The sequence below is a fragment of the Pseudophryne corroboree genome, chromosome 9 (genome assembly GCF_028390025.1).
Source record: "Pseudophryne corroboree isolate aPseCor3 chromosome 9, aPseCor3.hap2, whole genome shotgun sequence".
Lineage (NCBI taxonomy): Eukaryota > Metazoa > Chordata > Amphibia > Anura > Myobatrachidae > Pseudophryne > Pseudophryne corroboree.
The window spans coordinates 460325170-460345925 of record NC_086452.1 but is presented as its reverse complement, the minus strand read 5'-3'; the positions used below and the strand labels follow the sequence as shown (position 1 = coordinate 460345925).

Sequence of the window (20756 nt, the reverse complement as noted above, 5' to 3'; positions counted from 1 at the left end):
CAAATGATACTGAAATCCAAAGGAGCTGATTAGTTTACCAAGAGAGGAGGTATAGATTGAGAAAAGCAGAGGACCTAAGACTGAGCCTTGCGGTACTCCAACTGATAGAGGTAGAGAAGAGGAGTAGAATCAGAGATGTGAACACTGAAAGAGCGATTAGATAGGTAGGAGGAGAACCAAGTAAGGGCTGTGTCCTGAAGAACTAGGGATTGTAGTGTTTATATGAGAAGAGAGTGGTCAACAGTGTCAAAAGCAGCAGATAGATCTAGAAGAATAAGTAGTGTGTAATGGCCTTTTGATCTAGCAGTGACTAGATCATTCACTACTTTGGTCAGTGCCGTCTCTGTGGAGTGTTGGGCACGAAAGCCTGACTGAAGTGGGTCCAATAAGTTGTGTGAGTTAAGAAAGTGTGTAAGGCGAGTGTAGGCACGTCTCTCAGGTAGCATGGAGGGACTGGGTAGCTGAGAAATGGGACGGTAGTTGGAGAGTGTGTTTGGGTCAGAGTTGTGTTTTTTTAGAATGGGAGTAATCACTGCATGTTTAAACAGAGAGGGAAAGATAGCAGTAGAGAGAGAGAGAGAGAGATTACAGATTTTAGTTAAGGTTGGGATAAGCACAGGAGACATAGCACTTAGATTATAATTATATGTATTTTAATTAGAAAAACTAAAAACTTAAATTGGGCTTTTTGGGGGTCTTTTTTAGGAATGGTTTGGGCTTGTTTTGGGCTTATTTTTTAGTCAGTTGCTTGTTTTTCATTTCATTGTTGGTAACACCGGTTGGGAGGTATGATCAGACAGAGGGAGGGATAGATAGATAGATAGATAGATAGATAGATAGATATTTACAGATATATAACGTATAGAGGTGTAATATGGCTCAGCCCCAGCTATGGCCCTCATTCCGAGTCGTTCGCTCGTTCTTTTTTTTCGCATCGCAGTGAAAATCAGCTTAGAGCGCATGCGCAATGTTCGCACTGCGACTGCGCTAAGTAATTCTGCTATGAAGAAAGGATTTTTACTCACGGCTTTTTGTTCGCACCGGCGAACGTAGTGTGATTGACAGGAAATGGGTGTTACTGGGCGGAAACACGGCGTTTTATGGGCGTGTGGCTGAAAACGCTACCGTTTCCGGAAAAAACGCAGGAGTGGCCGGAGAAACGGGGGAGTGTCTGGGCGTACGCTGGGAGTGTTTGTGACGTCAAACCAGGAACGACAAGCACTGAACTGATCGCACAGGCAGAGTAAGTCTGGAGCTACTCTAAAACTGCTAAGTTTTTTTTGTTCGCAATATTGCGTAAACTTCGTTCGCACTTTTAAGATGTAAGATACACTCCCAGTAGGCGTAGACTAAGCGTGTGTAACTCTGCTAAATTCGCCTTGCGACCGATCAACTCGGAATGAGGGCCTATGTGTATATAATATAAGATGGAGTACTAAAAGCAGGGGAATGAGATGTTTGATTTAAGCTGTTATCAGTCTAGGACGGAACCTTAGTTGCGGGGCCAGGTGTCCGGGGAGCGGAAGCAGCGCTGCACTAGCGGAAGTGCTTTTTGCCAGACTGTACAGGAGCAGCCGGCAGCTGCCACGTCTGACTGCGGGGGAGAGAAACCTCTGAGAGGCCGAGCCGTACCCCGGAGAGACACCCAGGAGCAGCCGCCATGGTCAGTATCACAGGACCCGGCCTCCTCATTCCCTCGTACGGCGCTCTTACACACCATCCGCAGCCATGAAGCTCTTGTCTACCAGCCATTGAGCTATAGTACACCAGCTCCAACCACTGAGCACTTACCCAACAGCTCCAGCCCCTGAGCACTTACCCACCAACCAGCTTCAGCCTCTGAACTTTTTACTAGCCACTGATCTAGTATACACCAGCCACTGAGCACTTACCCACTAGCTCCAGCCTCTGAATTCTTACCCACCAGCCACTGATCTAGTATACACTAGCCCCAGCCACTGAGCACTTACCCACCAGCTACTGAGCACTTTCCCACTAGCTCCAGCCTATGAACTCTTACCCACCAGCCACTGATCTATTATACACCAGCCCCAACCACTGATCACTTACCCACCAGCTACTGAGCACTTACCCACTAGCTCCAGCCTCTGAACGCTTACCCACCAGCCACTGATCTATTATACACCAGCCCCAACCACTGATCACTTACCCACCAGCTACTGAGCACTTACCCACTAGCTCCAGCCTCTGAATTCTTACCCACCAGCCACTGATCTAGTATGCCCCAGCCACTGAGCACTTACCCACTAGCTCCAGCCTCTGAACTCTTACCCACCAGCCACTGATCTATTATACACCAGCCCCAACCACTGATCACTTACCCACCAGCTACTGAGCACTTACCCACTAGCTCCAGCCTCTGAATTCTTACCCACCAGCCACTGATCTAGTATGCCCCAGCCACTGAGCACTTACCCACTAGCTCCAGCCTCTGAACTCTTACCCACCAGCCACTGATCTATTATACACCAGCCACTGAGCACTTACCCAGTAGCTCCAGCCTCTGAACTCTTACCCATCAGCCACTGATCTATTATACACCAGCCCCAACCACTGATCACTTACCCAACAGCTTCAGTCACAGATCTCTTACTCACTTTTTCTACCTGGGAGTGGATGGGAGGAGTTGCCCTCTCTGTGCTGTGCATTAATGGTTCCCCCGTCAGTGTTAGCGGGTAGGTGAATGTAATCCATATATCTTACCCACCAGTCCCATAACACAATGACATCATACCCTGCTCCTGCTTCCCCACAGCTCAGACCAGGAGAATGCAGGAGCAGATAAGTGGGAAAAGCAGGAGCAGGCTATAATCACACTGGTAAGGTTGCTTTATATGTAATAGCAGACTGACTCCTGTGGATTATAAGCACAATGTTTCACTTTTGGGGGGATTGCCCCCTTATTGTTCCATTGTGGTCTAAAATCATAAAAATCTTAGGTTTCTCTGTCCCATCGGGCCCTGAATTCTGGTTGCTTTGCTGTTGAGATACACCTGTATCCCGCTACAAGAAGTCATTGCTGAAGCTTTGAACGTGACCAGGGCGGCGGTGGTGGTCCGCTGGTATTCCCAAACCCCTCCATCGGTCTTCTAGTTTTGTTCCTGTATATCCAATGTACATCTGTCTGAGTATTCCATGTTTTGTATGCTAATGTTTTGATTATTTTGGGTTACCTGCATACTTCTTGCGTTGGTGTATGCTACAGTATATGGAAAACGTGAAAATAGAGAATTTCTAAAGAATGGAAAAAAGTTAACTTATTGGGGCTCCTCTCTTAGCTAAATGCCATTATGTAGAGAGACAGTGCTTCTTACTGAGTGTGTGAGTTATGAGACCTCTCCGTCCTTATCACAGGTATCCGTAATAAACACCGTGGACACCTCCCATGAGGATATGATTGTGAGTACTATGTCCGGTATATTTATCTCAGTTAGTTGCATATCTGTACTTATATAAGTAGCTCTGAGAATGCTTTTATTAATGGTTACTATGAACAGTGATGTCTCTACCTATGTATCAAACCTTGCAAGCAATGGATATGAATCCCCCTGGAGTTGTGAGGTGGTTATGGGGAACTACAAGTACCTGGATGACTTGTCAGTGGATATCCAATGTTACCTTTAGCCAATACTTTTACCTGAAGACACTTAAAAAAAAATAATAATAATTTTAAAGAACTTGATGGTACATTAAGGCTTATATCCCTTTTATCTTATTTTTTATTTTAAGCATTAACCCCCCTTTCCCTTGCCTTAATCGAGGAAATCCCTCCTCCTTGTTCTCAGGTTCCCTTAGTATAATGTTTGTCAAGTACCCCAAACAGGTCAAATCTTCAGGGTTATGGTATGTGGGATAATTCCTGTACCAGCATAATAGATTTACTCCCCTGTGTATGATTAAAGAAATCCAGAAAACATGACCTGTAAGTGGTACATGAGGATGGGAGATGAAAAACATTGCCTTAGTAAATCATTGGCTTTTAAAGGGCCAGAGCTAATATTTATTAGACTGGGATTTTTGACGGACTGGGGGGCTTGAAGTGTTGGGACATTGAATGTCAGTTCCCGAAGCTTCATAATCTCAAGCATCCATTGACCAGTTTAGTCACAGGTGGGGGCTTGTTGCTTAATATACACATGAGAGAGGGAGGGAGATAGATAGATATATAATCCTTTTAGGCTCTGAAAGCTTGTAGACAGGTAGTGGGCCGTCTGCGGGAGAAAGGCTTCCCCACCACAATTTCATTATTTGGTACGGTTTGTGAATATTGTTAGAACTATTTTTTTTTTAATCAAACTTCTGCTGTTGCATCATTTTATGCATGTGGCTGGGATGAAAGTATGAGGCCATGGTTTGTAATTCCTGTCTGTTCTCCCCAGCACGACGCTCAGATGGATTATTATGGCACACGTCTGGCCACGTGCTCCTCCGACAGATCAGTGAAGATCTTTGACGTTAAGAACGGTGGCCAGTTGCTGATAGCTGATCTGCGGGGGTGAGTGATGGTCACCAGACTTATTATAACTCCTGGTACTTCACCCCATAACAGATCTCGCTTCCAAAGAGTACAGTAAGATCAGTAGTAATGTTCCATATGCCTATGGGCTCAATGGCATTGCTTTCAGAAGTCTAACATATTACTGCCGACAAATGTGTCGGCAGCACCAATGTTCTGTGTAAGTTTAGGGTTTTCCCTCTCTGATATTTCTACGCATGTGAAAGTGATGTCTGATCTCTCCGGGGTCTTTGAGGGATGTATTTATTGCTGTGTTAGGCTGGTGGGAAGTTGCATCGCTTTCATGGCTGTCTGGGAGAGTATTTCAATAGTGTATGACAGGTCCTGGAACATTGTAAACGGCTACCAGGCATGTATTTCCCAAATGTCTCAGCCAGGGGGTACTGGGCATCATGGTCAGCACAGCTGCTGGTGTCTCTCTCTCCCCAGTGGGACTACACAATCCTTGCTAGGAATTAGTTCCATCTTCTCAATGTTGCAGGCACGAAGGACCGGTTTGGCAAGTAGCCTGGGCACACCCGATGTATGGGAACGTCCTGGCATCCTGCTCGTACGATAGGAAGGTAATCATCTGGAAAGAAGAAAACGGGACCTGGGAGAAGACGTACGAGTACACCGGCCATGACTCTTCAGGTAATGGTCTCTCTCCCTCTTTAAAACGTTGCTCCTGAGAATACGTCGCCAGGTAATACTTATGATACACGTGACCGATGATTAAATGCCGCCCGTGCACTGTCTGGTCTCTGTTGCAGTAAACTCCGTGTGCTGGGCTCCCCATGACTTTGGCCTGATGTTGGCGTGTGGCAGCTCCGATGGAGCCATCTCTCTGCTCACTTACACGGGGGATGGTCCCTGGGATGTCAAAAAGATCAGCAACGCCCATACGGTGAGCGGCGGAAACGCCTTTTTAGGAGATATGTTTACAGTCTGTGCCCTGCTGCACCAATGTCGGAGTTTTTAAGCCAGTCCAGAACGGTGCCGTCTATACACAAGATACATCGGGGCAGATGTATTAAGCCTGGAGAAGTGATAACGCACCAGCCAATCAGCTTCAATATGTAAATTGACAGTTAGGAGCTGATTGTCTGGTGCGTTATCACCTTGCACTTATCACTGCTTTATCGCTTCTCCAGGCTTAAGACATCTGCCCCAGTGTTCTTTATTGTGGGGGGATCTCTTCTTGTGGTTTCCACTTAGTCATTTATCTTTGATATACTTAGATCGGGTGTAATGCCGTCAGCTGGGCTCCTTCTGTGGTTCCCGGTAGTCTAGTGGATCAACCATCTGGGCAGAGGCCCACCTACATCAAGAGGTTCGTCTCCGGTGGTTGTGACAACCTTGTAAAAATCTGGAGGTAAGTGTGAGCGCTGTCCTAGCTAGGGTTATTACTTCTACCTGGGGCCATCTGCCGTTGTTAGAGCCTCCTTAGATAGTGAGTGAGGGGGGTAATTCCAAGTTGATCACAGCAGGAAATTTTTTAGCAGATGGGCAAAACCATGTGCACTGCAGGTGGGTCAGATGTAACATGTGCAGAGAGAGTTAGATTTGGGTGGGTTATTTTGTTTCTGTGCAGGGTAAATACTGGCTGCTTTATTTTTACACTGCAATTTAGATTGCAGATTGAACTCACCCCACCCAAATCTAACTCTCTCTGCACATGTTATATCTGCCTCCCCTGCAGTGCACATGGTTTTGGCCAACTGCTAAAAAAAATTCCTGCTGCGATCAAGTTGGAATGGTTCCGGTATGAATGGTCGACCATGTTATGGTCGACAGTCATTAGGTCGACCACTATTGGTCGACATTGACATGGACACATGGTCGACACATGAAAGGTCGACATATGAAAAGGTTGACATGAGTTTTTTTTAAACTTTTTTTGGTGTCGTTTTTTGCGTAAAGTGACTGGGAACCCCAATTAGTGCACCGCGTCCCCTCGCATGGCTCACTTCGCTCGCCATGCTTCGGGCATGGTGCCTTCGCTCCGCTACCGCTTCGCTCGGCACACTTTACCGTTCCAATCGTAGTCCATGTGGATCGTAAAGTATGGAAAAGTTCCCCAAAAGAAAAAAAAGTTAAAAAACTCATGTCGACCATGTGTCCATGTCGACCATGTCAATGTCGACCAATAGTGGTCGACCTAATGACTGTCGACCATAACATGGTCGACCATGTGAACGGATACCAGTTGGAATTACCCCCGAGGTTCTGGACCTGGTGGTATAACGCGGGTTTAGAAGCCCCTTTCAGGCCTCCTCAGATGTCCATAAAACCTGCTCTGACTTTTCTTTTAAATAAATAAAATAAGTAACTATTCTGATATTATAATAGAATTTATAGTTCTACAGTCCGTTACTTTTGCACTTTGACTCGATGATTGTCTTTGTGTCTATAGTCTTAGTAACATTGTAAACCCAGAATGGTGACTGTTGTTGTAGGGAGGAGGACGGGCAATGGAAGGAAGACCAGAAGCTGGAGGCGCATAGTGACTGGGTGCGGGATGTGGCCTGGGCACCTTCTATTGGTCTCCCCACCAGCACCATTGCCAGCTGCTCCCAGGTATATATAGAGCCCGACTGCTGCGTCATCACCGCGATGTATGGTCCGGCTGTAATCCTCCGATGTCTTCTTACAGGACGGCAGAGTTTACATCTGGACGTGCGACGATCCGTCCAGCAACAGCTGGAACCCCAAACTGCTGCACAAATTCAATGATGTGGTCTGGCACGTGAGCTGGTCCATCACGGCCAACATCCTGGCTGTGTCCGGGGGTGACAACAAGGTGCGTACCGTGCTAGCCGTGGTGAGGGCGTTACATTATGACGATGACAGCGGGGCGGTATTTCCCACTGTAGAGAATGTCACGTGGGAGGATAAATACGATGCCTGCATATTGTTCTTTTAGTTTCTCGTCAAATGAAACCTCCTGAGTTATTTTGGTTCAGTCACCGCTCCATCTGTTTAGCCTTTATGTCTCTATTTATCCACTTAGTACAGGACGCAAAATCTTTGTTGAGGCGACGGCTGGAAATCCCACGAGCGGAGCCAGTTGAAGAAAAGTCTGCAACGTTACTGTCCACTACACACAGCCGCGCGGCACAGACCGTTACAGCACCACATTCAGTGCACAGTAACTTTTCGGACACCTCGTATAACCAGGGCTGTCTTGTGGTTAGTGTCCGCAGTTGTGTGAGTGGGGCGGTAATGACAGCTGTCCAGGGAGCAGAGTGGAATAGGGTCTTCGGAGTATTCATTTGTTGCTTTTTTTTTTTTTTTGGCGCATATACAACTCCATCTCAGAAGTCTCCTCTCTGCTGAGTTGAGAACCTCCTAGCAGAAAGTAGTAGACACATAGGGGGTAATTCAGACCTGATCGTAGAAGCAACTTTGTTAGCAGATGGGCAAAACCATGTGCACTGCATGGGGCGTGGGGGGGGGGGGGGGGGGGCAGATGTAACATATGCAGAGAGAGTTAGATTTGGGTGGGTTATATTGTTTCTGTGCAGGGTAAATACTGGCTGCTTTATTTTTACACTGCAATTTAAATTTCTTTATCATCCACTAGGGGTCACTGGAGTACTCTTGGGATATGGACGGGCGTAGCCGAACAAAGGCACTGAATATTCAAATTTAGGACTCTCCCCCCTCCATATCCCCGAGTACCTCAGTGTACTTTGTCAGTGTTTTTTCGGTGCTCACAGCATGAACATCGGCATTTTTCAGAAGATTTTATTAATTTTTATTTTTAATTTTTACACTTCCCGTCCCAGGTTCTGGAAAAACATGGGTCCGGGATGGTGCCGCTGCAAGGCAGCGTATGGCGTGTCGGTCCTCACAAAGAGCACCCTCACAGCCACAGGCGCTATAAGACAGCGCATGGCGTGTCGGTCCTCAAAGAGCACCCTCACAGCCACAGGCAGCCACTGTCTCCTGCAAGCTGAACAGAGCTTACAGAAAGAAGCTCCGTCACAGCCAGGATGAGACAAAGAGCTGGAAGAAACTACAGCTGCAGAAGCTGGAGGCTGAAACGGAGCTTACAGACAGAAGCCCGTCACAGCCAGGATGAAAGCCGTCACATGGACAGAGCTTACAGCAGCACAAGGTATGGTGGGGTCAGGGCGGTCAGCTCACGCTGCCGCCCTGCTGTGTGGGAAGGTGATACTGTAATCAGTATGTGTTATTGGCAGACGGGATGCAGACAGCAGCATCCCGTCTGTCGGAAGCCCAGCAGTGAGTTGGCTCGCCGTGCTTTGGTGTGGACCCCTCACCCCGCCGCTGAAGCCGCCGCTGAAGGGGTCCTGCTACGCGCAGAGCGGCCGCACGTCACTCAGACGCCGGCCGCTCTCACAGCGCTGATTGCCCGGCACCACTACAGGGAGGAAGAGGCCCCGCCGAGACTCCGTGTGCTAACAGAGCGGCCGCACGTCACTCACGGACGCCGGCCGCTCTTCCAGTACCGCACGCCGCTGACCGGAAGGCGCCGCCCGCTCTTCCGGACGGCTCCCCGGCGCTATACACAGCGCTCTCCTACTCTCCCTGCACCCGCTCCCCGTACGCTGCAGGTAACATTACCTCACAAGCAGCGCAGCTGCAGGAGGGGGGAGGGGGAGTAATGCCCATAGCAGCAGCAAAGGCTGCATGGGTTAACAATAGGCAGCGTTTTCAACAGTGTAATGGCCTATAACATCAGTATAAAACTGATGTTTCAGCACATTTTATATATATAATATATAATGAAGCTTTTTGCTGGCAGGGAGACTGGGTATAATATCAGTATGGACTGTGATTATATGTTTAAGCACATTTTATATATATATAATATATATATGAGGCTTTGGCTGGCAATAGGCTATCAGTGGCTTAACCTATTGCAGGTTTAACCATGTTTTCTGTTATTTTCTGTTAAGGCTGCAAGATAATAACAGTCACTGCAGGCAGTGTTCATATTAATGGAGGCTAATTAAACCTGTGTTATCACTGTATAATAGGCTATTAAGCCTATATTAACTGTATAATAGGCTATTAAGCCTATACTAACACTGCAGCAGGTAACCGGTACTGTGATTTTCTGTGAAAGCATGGCATAACGGCCATTTTAATCATTGCTGTTTTTCCAGTTTATAATTCCAGAACATTCCAGCCATACACCTCTACTCCACAAGGAGGCGCAGGGGTGTTAGTGGGAATTTTTGGTTCAGGTTTTACATAAGTTAGCCATGTAATCTGTATTTCTACATAATTCTAGAACATTCCTGCCCTACATCTCTAAGCCACCAGAGGCGCAGGGGGGTTAGTAGGAATTTGGTTCGGGTTTCATATGCCCATGTGAACTGCTTTTCACAACTCTAGTTTCTCTTCACATCGAATAAATCTTTTGTTTTTTACTAAAGTTTCAGTAGAGAGAAACAACCATCAGTTTAATATGTTCAACAATAACATATATAGATATTACACACAAGTGTCTGTCTGTTGCCTATTGTGGTGTCGGTCTACATAGCGAGCAAGGCTCTAGTGCAGACTAGAAATAATTTTAAAGGCTTACGTTGGCAATTCAAATTAAAAGAGCGGTAACGGTGTCTCGGAAGTGAATCCGTCAGCTCTAACAAAAGACAGTCTTTCCAAAACGGCCAAAGTCCCTTTGGGTACCAGACTGTTTATTTTACTGGTATTATAATTTAAATGCACAATGTTATGTCAAATCTCACACCGATAACTACGTGTGAGAAGGGAACATTAGTCCAGCAATCAGATAGTGCGGGGGTTTTTGACCGCTATTGGTAAATGCGTGTCTGTCAAACTTTATAAAAACCCAGGATACATTTGGGTTACTATAATCTATGTATAAACAATGACGATCGCTGTTAAAATAAGCTACAGAGTATATCTGTAAAGCTTCTGCTAACGCCGGTTACTTTCATCGTCGCTAGTTAAGCGCGACAAGGCCAGAGCTTGTTTGCTCCTAAATTTGATACACTCATTACGCATCCAGTATCAAAATGCAAACGGCGTTTTATCCCTTATAAGCGGTGGTACAAAACAGTCACGCCTTGTAAACAAGACGCTACAGTCAGCAAGCCAGTGGTTTGATGACCTCTTTTCCAATTGTGGAACCGCGTGTTTACATGTTACATTTGCGAGGTTTCAAAACTTCAACTCAGGGTTGTCTCAGCTATTTACAGATTAAAGGGCGAAACTGCCTCTGTCGAACAGTTTGGCATGTTGCCATTTAGTCTCTGCTGCTTTTCAGCTGTCTTTATAACAGGCAGTGGTACACCAACAGAGTCAGAGTGACTTATTTCTCTCTGTTTGAGCAAAACCAAACACAAGTCACTTACTGCAGTGGGAAATGGATTTTCTGCGGTTAGTATTTGCATATTGCAGCCATATCCATTCTGGTTGGTTTATCACAGGTTCTAGCGTTTGCTAATCGCCACAACATTAACCATGTCAGGTGTACTGTTTCTTATCGCCTCGGGTATTTACCAAAGTGATGTTGGTGATGATAGCTCATCTCACATAAGAACTCTGTCTCAACAGAGTTTCTCTATCGTCCTTGTGGATGCTGGGGTTCCTGAAAGGACCATGGGGAATAGCGGCTCCGCAGGAGACAGGGCACAAAAAGTAAAGCTTTCCGATCAGGTGGTGTGCACTGGCTCCTCCCCCTATGACCCTCCTCCAGACTCCAGTTAGATTTTTGTGCCCGGCCGAGAAGGGTGCAATCTAGGTGGCTCTCCTAAAGAGCTGCTTAGAGAAAGTTTAGCTTAGGTTTTTTATTTTACAGTGAGTCCTGCTGGCAACAGGATCACTGCAACGAGGGACTTAGGGAAGAAGGAGTGAACTCACCTGCGTGCAGGATGGATTGGCTTCTTGGCTACTGGACATCAGCTCCAGAGGGACGATCACAGGTACAGCCTGGATGGTCACCGGAGCCGCGCCGCCGGCCCCCTTGCAGATGCTGAAGTAAGAAGAGGTCCAGAATCGGCGGCTGAAGACTCCTGCAGTCTTCTAAAGGTAGCGCACAGCACTGCAGCTGTGCGCCATTTTCCTCTCAGCACACTTCACACGGCAGTCACTGAGGGTGCAGGGCGCTGGGAGGGGGGCGCCCTGGGAGGCAAATGAAAACCTTTTTTGGCGAAAAATACCTCACATATAGCCCCCAGAGGCTATATGGAGATATTTAACCCCTGCCAAGATTCACTAAATAGCGGGAGACGAGCCCGCCGAAAAAGGGGCGGGGCCTATCTCCTCAGCACACAGCGCCATTTTCTCTCACAGAAAGCCTGGAGAGAAGGCTCCCAGGCTCTCCCCTGCACTGCACTACAGAAACAGGGTTAAAACAGAGAGGGGGGGCACTGATTTTGGCGATATTGAGATATATAAAGATGCTATAAGGGAAAACACTTATATAAGGTTGTCCCTATATAATTATAGCGTTTTGGTGTGTGCTGGCAAACTCTCCCTCTGTCTCCCCAAAGGGCTAGTGTGGGTCCTGTCCTCTGTCAGAGCATTCCCGGTGTGTGTGCTGTGTGTCGGTACGTGTGTGTCGACATGTTGAGGACGATGTTGGTGAGGAGGCGGAGAAATTGCCTGTAATGGTGATGTCACTCTCTAGGGAGTCGACACCGGAATGGATGGCTTATTTAGGGAATTACGTGAGAATGTCAACACGCTGCAAGGTCGGTTGACGACGTGAGACGGCCGACAAACTATTAGTACCGGTCCAGGCGTCTCAGAAACACCGTCAGGGGCGTTAAAAACGCCCATTTACCTCAGTCGGTCGACACAGACACGGACACTGAATCCAGTGTCGACGGTGAATAAACAAACGTATTTCTCATTAGGGCCACACGTTAAGGGCAATGAAGGAGGTGTTGCATATTTCTGATACTACAAGTACCACAAAAAAGGGTATTATGTGGGAGTGAAAAAACTACCTGTAGTTTTTCCTGAATCAGATAAAATAAAATGAAGTGTGTGATGATGCGTGGGGTTACCCCGATAGCAAATATTGGCGTTATACCCTTTCCCGCCAGAAATTAGGGCGCGTTGGGAAACACCCCTTAGGGTGATAAGGCGCTCACACGCTTATCAAGTGGCGTTACCGTCTCCAGATACGGCCGCCCTCAAGGAGCCAGCTGATAGGAAGCTGGAAAGATATCCTAAAAAGTATATACACACATACGGTGGTTATACTGCGACCAGCGATCGCCATCAGCCTGGAGATGCAGTGCTGGGTTGGCTTGGTCGGATTCCCTGACTGAAAATATTTTATTCATATAGGGCATTTAATAGGATGCATTCTATATATATGTACGTGAGATGCACAGAGGGATATTTGCTCTCTGGCATCAAGATAAGTACGTTGTCCATATCACCCAGAAGATGTCATGGACACGACAGTGGTCAGGTGATACAGATCCCATACGGCACATGGAAGTATTGCCGTATAAAGGGAAGGAGTTAGTTGGGGTCGGTCCATCGGACCTGGGGACCACGGCAACAGCTGGGAAATCCAACCTTTTTACCCCAAGTTACATCTCAGCTGAAAAAGACACCGTCTTTTCAGCCTCAATCCTTCCTTTCCCATGAGGGCATGCAGGCAAAAGGCCAGTCATATCTGCCCAGACATAGAGGTAAGGGAAGTAGACTGCAGCAGGCAGCCCCTTCCCAGGAAAAGAAGCCCTCCACCGCGTCTGCCAAGTCCTCAGCATGACGCTGGGGCCATGCAAGCGGACTCAAGGTGGGGGGGTAGTCTCAAGAGTCTCAGCGCGCAGTGGGATCACTCGCAGGTTGACCCCTAGATAGTACAAGTATTATCCCAGGGGTACAGATTGGAGAGTCGAGACATCTTCTCCTCGCAGGTTTCTGAAGTCTGCTTTACCAACGGCTCCCTCCGACAGGGAGGCAGCATTGGAAACAATTCACAAGCTGTATATCCAGCAGGTGATAATCAAAGTACCCCTCCTACAACAAGGAAAAGGGTATTATTTTTCCACACTATATTGTGGTACTGACGCCAGACGGCTTGGTGAGACATAGTCTAAACTGAAATCTTTGAACACTTACATAAAAGGTTCAAATCGAGATGGAGTCACTCAGAGCAGTGATAGCGAACCGGAAAAAAGGGGACTATATGGTGTCCCTGGACATCAAGGATTACCTCCATGTCCAAATTTGCCCTTCTCAACAAGGGTACCTCTGGTTCGTGGTACAGAACTGTCAATATCAGTTTCAGACGATGCCGTTTGAATTATCCACGGCACCCCGGGCCTTTTACCAAGGTAATGGCCGAAAAGATGTTTCTTCAAAGAAAAAAGGCATCTAAATTATCCCTTACTTGGACGATATCCTGAAAAGGGCAAGTTCCAGAGAACAGTTGGAGGTCGGAAGAGCACTATCTAAAGTAGTTCTACGACAGCACGACTGGATTCTAAATATTCCAAGAATCGCAGCTGTTTTCCGACGATACGTCTGCTGTTCCTAGGAATGATTCTGGGCATAGTCCAGAAAAAGGTGTTCCTCCGGGAGGAAAAAGCCAAGGAGTTATTCGACCTAGTCAGAAACCTCCTAAAACCAGGCCAAGTATCAGTGCATCAATGCACAGGAGTCCTGGGAAAAATGGTGGCTTCTTACGAAGCGATTCCATTCGGCAGATCTCAGGGGATTTGCTGGACGAATGGTCCGGATCGCATTTTCAGATGCATCAGCGGATAATCCTGTCTCCAAGGACAAGGGTGTCTCTTCTGTGGGGGCTGCAGAGTGCTCATCTTTTAGAGGGCAGCACACTCAGCATTCAGGACTGTGTTCTGGGGACCACGGATACCAGCCTGAGAGGCTGGGGAGTAGTCACACAGGGAAAAAAATTTCCAAGGAAGTGTGGTCAAGTCTGGAGACTTCTCTCCACATGAATATACTGGAGCTAAGGGCAATTTACAATGCTCTGAGCCTAGGAAGACTCCTGCTTCAAAGTCAACCGGTGCTGATCCAGTAGGACATCATCATGGCGGTCGCCCACGTTATCAGACGGGGCGACACAAGAAGCAGGAGGGCAATGACAGATTCTTCGCTGGGCGGAAAATCATGTGATAACACTGTCAGCAGTGTTCATTCCGGGAGTGGGCAACTGGGAAGATTTCCTCAGCATAAATGAATTCCACCCGGAAAAGTGGAAACTTAATCTGGAAGTTTCCACATGATTGTAAACCGTTGGGAAAGACCAAAGGTGGTTATGATGGCGTCCCACCTGAAGCGCCAGGTCAAGAGACACTCGGGCAATAGCTGGGACGCTCTGGTAACACCGTCGGTGTACCAGTCGGTGTATGTGTTCCATCCTCTGCTTTTCATACCCAATGTATTGAAAATGATAGGAAGGAGAGGAGTAAGAACTATACTCGTGGCTCCGGTTTGGCCAAGAAGGACTTGGTTCCCGGAACTTCAAGAGATACTAAGAAGGGTCTTGATTCGGCAAGAACCGTGTCTGTTCCGGGACTTACCGCAACTGCGTTGACGCCAAGGCGGGTGAACGCCGGATCCTAAGGGAAAGAGGCATTCCGGAAGAGGTCATCCCTACCCTGGTCAGAGCCAGGAAGGAGGTGACCGCACAACATTATCACCACTTAGGTGAAAATATGTGCCAGGGTGTGAGTCCAGGAAGGCTCCACGGAAGAATTTCAACTAGGTTAATTTCTACATTTCCTGCAAACAGGAGTGTCTATGGGTCTCAAATTGGGTCCATTAAGGTTCAAATTTTGGCCTGTTGATTTTCTTCCAGAAAGAAATTGGCTTCAGTTCCTGAAGTCCAGAAGTTGTTAAGGGAGTACTGCATATACAGCCCCTTTGATGTCTCCAGTGGCACTGGGCGATCTCAACGTAGTTTTGGGATTCCTAAAAAATCACATTGGTTTAAACAACTCAAATCTGTGGATTTGATATATCTCACATGGAAAATGACCATGCTGTTGGTCCTGGCCTCGGCCAGGCGAGTGTCAGAATTGGCGGCTTTATCTCACAAAGCCATATCTGATTGTCCATTCGGACAGAGCAAAGCTGCGGACTCGTCCCCAGTTTCTCCTTAAGGTGGTGTCAGCGTTTCACCTGAACCAGCTTATTGTGGTACCTGCGGCTACTAGGGACTTGGAGGACTCCAAGTTGCTGGATGTTATCAGGGCCCTGAAAATATAGTTTCCAGGTTGGCTGGAGTCAGGAAATCTGACTTGCTGTTTATCCTGTATGCACCCAACAATGTTGGGTGCTTCTGCTTCTAAGCAGTCGATTGCTCGTGGGATTGGTAGCACAATTCAACTTGCACATTCTGTGGCAGGCCTGCCACAGTCTAAATCTGTTAAGGCCCATTCCACAAGGAAGGTGGGCTCATCTTGGGCGGCTGCCCGAGGGGTCTCGGCATTACAACTTTGCCGAGCAGCTACGTGGTCGGGGGAGAACACGTTTGTAAAATTCTACAAATTTGATACCCTGGCAAAAGAGGACCTGGAGTTCTCTCATTCGGTGCTGCAGAGTCATCCGCACTCTCCCGCCCGTTTGGGAGCTTTGGTATAATCCCCATGGTCCTTTCAGGAACCCCAGCATCCACAAGGACGATAGAGAAAATAAGAATTTACTTACCGATAATTCTATTTCTCGGAGTCCGTAGTGGATGCTGGGCGCCCATCCCAAGTGCGGATTATCTGCAATACTTGTACATAGTTATTGCTAACTAAATCGGGTTATTGTTGTTGTGAGCCATCTTTTCAGAGGCTCCGCTGTTATCATACTGTTAACTGGGTTCAGATCACAGGTTGTACAGTGTGATTGGTGTGGCTGGTATGAGTCTTACCCGGGATTCAGAATTCCTCCCTTATTGTGTACGCTCGTCCGGGCACAGTACCTAACTGGAGTCTGGAGGAGGGTCATAGGGGGAGGAGCCAGTGCACACCACCTGATCGGAAAGCTTTACTTTTTGTGCCCTGTCTCCTGCGGAGCCGCTATTCCCCATGGTCCTTTCAGGAACCCCAGCATCCACTACGGACTCCGAGAAATAGAATTATCGGTAAGTAAATTCTTATTTTTCTTTATATTAGATGATCTGCTCATAAGGACTCTGTCTCAACAAAGTTCCTCTAACTTGCGTTACTAAAATAGACTGAGGTAGCAGATCAAGTTCAAAAATAATCGCATCTAATTCCGTCTAAATGATGTTAATTCTTAGGTAAGATTATAAATACGGTAAATCAAAGACTTTTACCTACTACACCAGCAAGGACAAATGTACAGCTAGTAATTAGTGCAAAACACGCACACTAGCGGTACATTGGTGTATTCACCTGTTAAGAATAATGATGTGTTTCGAAGCGATTTAGTTCGCCGCCCTTCACTTGCGTGTCCCACAGAGGGGCGAGGGGGTATATACTCTGGACTAGAGTCGCAGAGGTTCAGGAGTTGTAGTTAAATAATATCAGCGACAAAGGTTCCAAAATCACGACAGATTGCTGTCAATAAAGGTCCTGGAACTATGTGCAAAAGGTCCTGGAACTACGTGCATTTTACAATGCAATACATGCTTCGCTTTCAGTCTAACCAGGAACAGTCAGACAAGGCAACGGCAGTTGTATACACAACAACCAGGAGAACCAAGAAGCCGCATGGCAATGCGGCAGGTAACTCAAATCCTCAATGGCTCAGAACACCATTATGTGAAAATGTCAAGAGATCATTCCGTGAGTGGACATCTCTTAGACAGATGATCTCACCCGTCAGGATTTGGATCCTGAAAACTGGACATTAAATCCAGAGGTGTTTCATATGTGAGTCCACACAAGGGGTTACCCTCAGGTATACATGATGGCATTTCGCCACAATTACAAACGCTCAGTATGTGTACAGAACGACAGATCACAAGGGCAGTGGCGGTGGAGTTTCTCACATTCGTGTGGTCATTCAGCATCGTGTATCTGGCTCCACCAGTTTCCGCTGCTCTCTCCGTTGCTAAAACGGATCATAAGACAGTTCGTCACAGTCATACTGGTGGTATCTCAAGGGTTTCGGAAAAGCTTGCTTCTCGAATTTCCAAGGAATACTTGCACACGATCTTGGCCCGCTCATAATACGTTCAAACTGTTACATCAGGGAACGTTCTTTTACCCATAGTTACCTATGTACCTATTATCTATGTACCGCACTTGCGGTTGACGGGGTGAGGGTTCAGACCGCCCTCTTAAGAAATAGAGCATTACAGTATCGGTTATACCAACCATGTTAACTTGTAAGCCGCTTAAGGCAGCTCATTATTACAAAATTTCGTGTGCTTACATAGGTTGTAAACCTCGGAAGTTTACAACATCATCCTTCAAGTTACCCGTATTCTGTTAAACGGGGTGGGATGGAAAACTGCGTTGATCTACACTAGGAGTGCAGGTATCGGTGTGGTAAACTTATATTCAAAGACGGTTGCATCGATTTGCGTCTGTACACACATTTCTACAAGGTGTCATCAAAGTTCAGACTCTATTTATCCCACCTACAGCGCCAGGCGACTTGAGGTGGGGTTCAGATTTCTTACAGTTTTCATATTTTGGACCTTTTCAACAAATGGGAATTAAGTTTCTCACTTTTTTTCTTTATAGCCTTGGCTTCTAGCCTTGGCTTCGGAAAGGGTTTTTGTTTTCATATTTGGGTGCCTTGTATTCCAAGCCACCGTATTTCAGTTTTCTCAGGACGAATTCGCTTTCGTATTCTTCACATCAATATACCATTAGTGGTTTTTGTGTGGACAGCACATTCTAGAATTCTGAATGTGGTACACGCATTACGCGTTTATATATGTCCCGAACGTCTACAGTACGTGATATGAATACGTTGTTGGTTCTCTATGATACTGCCAACTGGGGTTAGCCAGTTTCTCAGCAGACATTATTCCAGTTGGATAATAATAATGACTACAAGTCAGGCTTACTTTAAGGCTAAGTTACAATAGCCTATGTTAGTAATAGCTCATCCCACAGGTTCTGTGGGAATGTCAGACCCAGCGGGTCGTGGAGCGTCTACGACGCGGCTACATAGCCTTTAGTGCACCACGTTTGTGCACGTTTACACGTTATGAATGGTGGCGCCATCAGCATATAGCTTTGGGCTGCCTACTGTTACAAGTATCAAACAGCTCTCCCGCCCACGAGGGAAGCTTTGGTACGTCCCAAGAGTACTCCAGTGACCCCTAGTGGATGATAAAGAAAATAGGATATTGGTACTTACCAGGTAAATCCTTTTCTTTGAATCCATAGGGGGCACTGGACGCCCACCCAGAGCAGTTTTACCTGGGTTGTTTTAAGCTCAAGGGAGCTTAGGGTAACAAGTTTACTTGATTAATATTAAGCTCAGAGGAGCTTATAATAACACATTTTCACCGATTGGTTCAAATTATAAAGTTCTATCGGTTATGGTGTCAACTGTTTAGTTGACAGTAAGGTTATGGGTCAACATTGTTGTTGTCCGTTATGTTATGGTTATGGTGTCAACTGTTTAGTTGACAATAAGGTTATGGGTCAACTTTGTTGTTGTCCGTTATGTTATAGGTATTCTCCATTGTCAACCTCTCTATATCCTGTTCGCTCAGTAAAAAACACTGACAAAGTACACTGAGGTACTCGGGGATATGGAGGGGGGAGAGTCCTAAATTTGAATATTCAGTGCCTTTGTTCGGCTACGCCCGTCCATATCCCAAGAGTACTCCAGTGCCCCCTATGGATTCAAAGAAAAGGATTTACCTGGTAAGTACCAAAATCCTATTTTCAGTTTGAACACACCCCACCCAAATCTAACTCTCTCTGCACATGTTACATCTGCCCCACCTGCAGCGCACATGGTTTTGCCCAACTGCTAACAAAGTTGCTGCTACAATCAGGTCTGAATTAGGCCCAAATACTTTTGTTATGGGGTCCAGCGATGCAGTGCCTCTCTAACTATACATGTAGAACAAATTTATGATTAGATGAGAATTTTTAAACTAATGGATAGGCTTCTAACATGATGAAATGTTCTATCTGGACACCTACCTTGAAACCATGGCCGTATAACTACATCCCATGGAGGCAGTGATTTTGTAGTCTGAATTTGGTATTAATGCGAATTCAGCCGTCGCTAGGAACCAGTGACATCATTGCGGCACAGATCCTCATATGTTTGTACCTCAGTGATGTCACTGCACCTTATTCTGTCCGATAAGATCATTGTGCATTGTATTGGCCAACAAAATGGCTGTTTAAAGCCCTCCTCGTGTTGTCTCTGCTCCTAGGTGACCCTGTGGAAGGAGTCTGTGGACGGGCAGTGGGCGTTGATCAGCGACGTGAACAAGGGACAAGGCGCAGTGTCTGCGGTGACAGACGGACAGCAGAACGAGCAGTGACCTCTTTGTGCCTGACGATGACTTGGAGGACCCGGATGATGAATTCCTGCTTTCTGTCCGAGGCCAATCATCTAGCTGTCAGGCGGAGTGGGATTCCCACTAGGACAATTTGCACATTATCATTAACTCCTCCCCCTGCGGCATGCCGCCTTCTGGCTACACGATATGTGGGATTTTACTATTTCTGAGCAGTTTGCTGTTTTTGTCTTTTGATATTGTCACAGGACGAGCAGCTTCCTGGGAAATTAAAAGCAAATTATTTGTACAAAAAGTCATTGGTTGTTTGAGTAACCGGTTATACCCAAACCTGAGGAATCTTATAGGAGTTTATATGGCTTTATCCCTGTGAGGTGACCCAGTGGGAGGACGTGCACCGTAAGGCAGATTGTACAGAACACCCATAGCGTATGTATTGCTGAATCTCTCTGGAGATTTCTACAATCTGTATTAATGGGTAATGTGATTACAGTATATACCAATACGATCTACAAGATTTTATACATCTCCCAACAGTGCTGCATAAAAGGCGTTTTTCTCCGTAATCCCAGGCCGTGGCTTCTCCGCGCGCCTCGGGAACATTCCAGATCTCTAAACTATTCCCCAGCAAATCGTCCTATTGTTATTGAGACTTTTACCCATTTCCCCTCTCTGTGCGTAACAGCAATTATTGTTTAATTATGAAAAAGTAAAAAAAACCTGTTGGAATAAAATATGGAATTATTATAGTTTTATTTTCTTTTATTTATATGGTACCACAAGGGTTATGTAGCACCATACTGTATACTGGGGCACAACATGCAACAATTTGCACAATTACAAACAAAC

The 20756-nt window shown here is 46.5% G+C and overlaps 1 protein-coding gene across 1 annotated transcript; it reads left to right on the top strand.

Annotated features, from left to right (window-relative positions):
• Nucleotides 1-1494: 1494 nt before the first annotated feature.
• Nucleotides 1495-20656, top strand: SEC13 (SEC13 homolog, nuclear pore and COPII coat complex component). Its single transcript, XM_063941272.1, has 9 exons — nt 1495-1663; nt 3376-3420; nt 4401-4516; nt 5019-5170; nt 5290-5423; nt 5758-5891; nt 6976-7096; nt 7173-7319; nt 19821-20656. The coding sequence occupies exons 1-9, from the start codon at nt 1661-1663 to the stop codon at nt 19929-19931; spliced, it is 963 nt and encodes a 320-aa protein (XP_063797342.1). The 5' UTR covers nt 1495-1660; the 3' UTR covers nt 19932-20656.
• Nucleotides 20657-20756: the final 100 nt, after the last annotated feature.

Excerpts from the sequence above, each read along its gene's own strand:
- SEC13 (XM_063941272.1), top strand. Across the intron at positions 5,424-5,757 it reads AGATCAGCAACGCCCATACG|ATCGGGTGTAATGCCGTCAG; the intron begins GTGAGCGGCGGA and ends TGATATACTTAG. Across the intron at positions 7,320-19,820 it reads TGTCCGGGGGTGACAACAAG|GTGACCCTGTGGAAGGAGTC; the intron begins GTGCGTACCGTG and ends CTCTGCTCCTAG.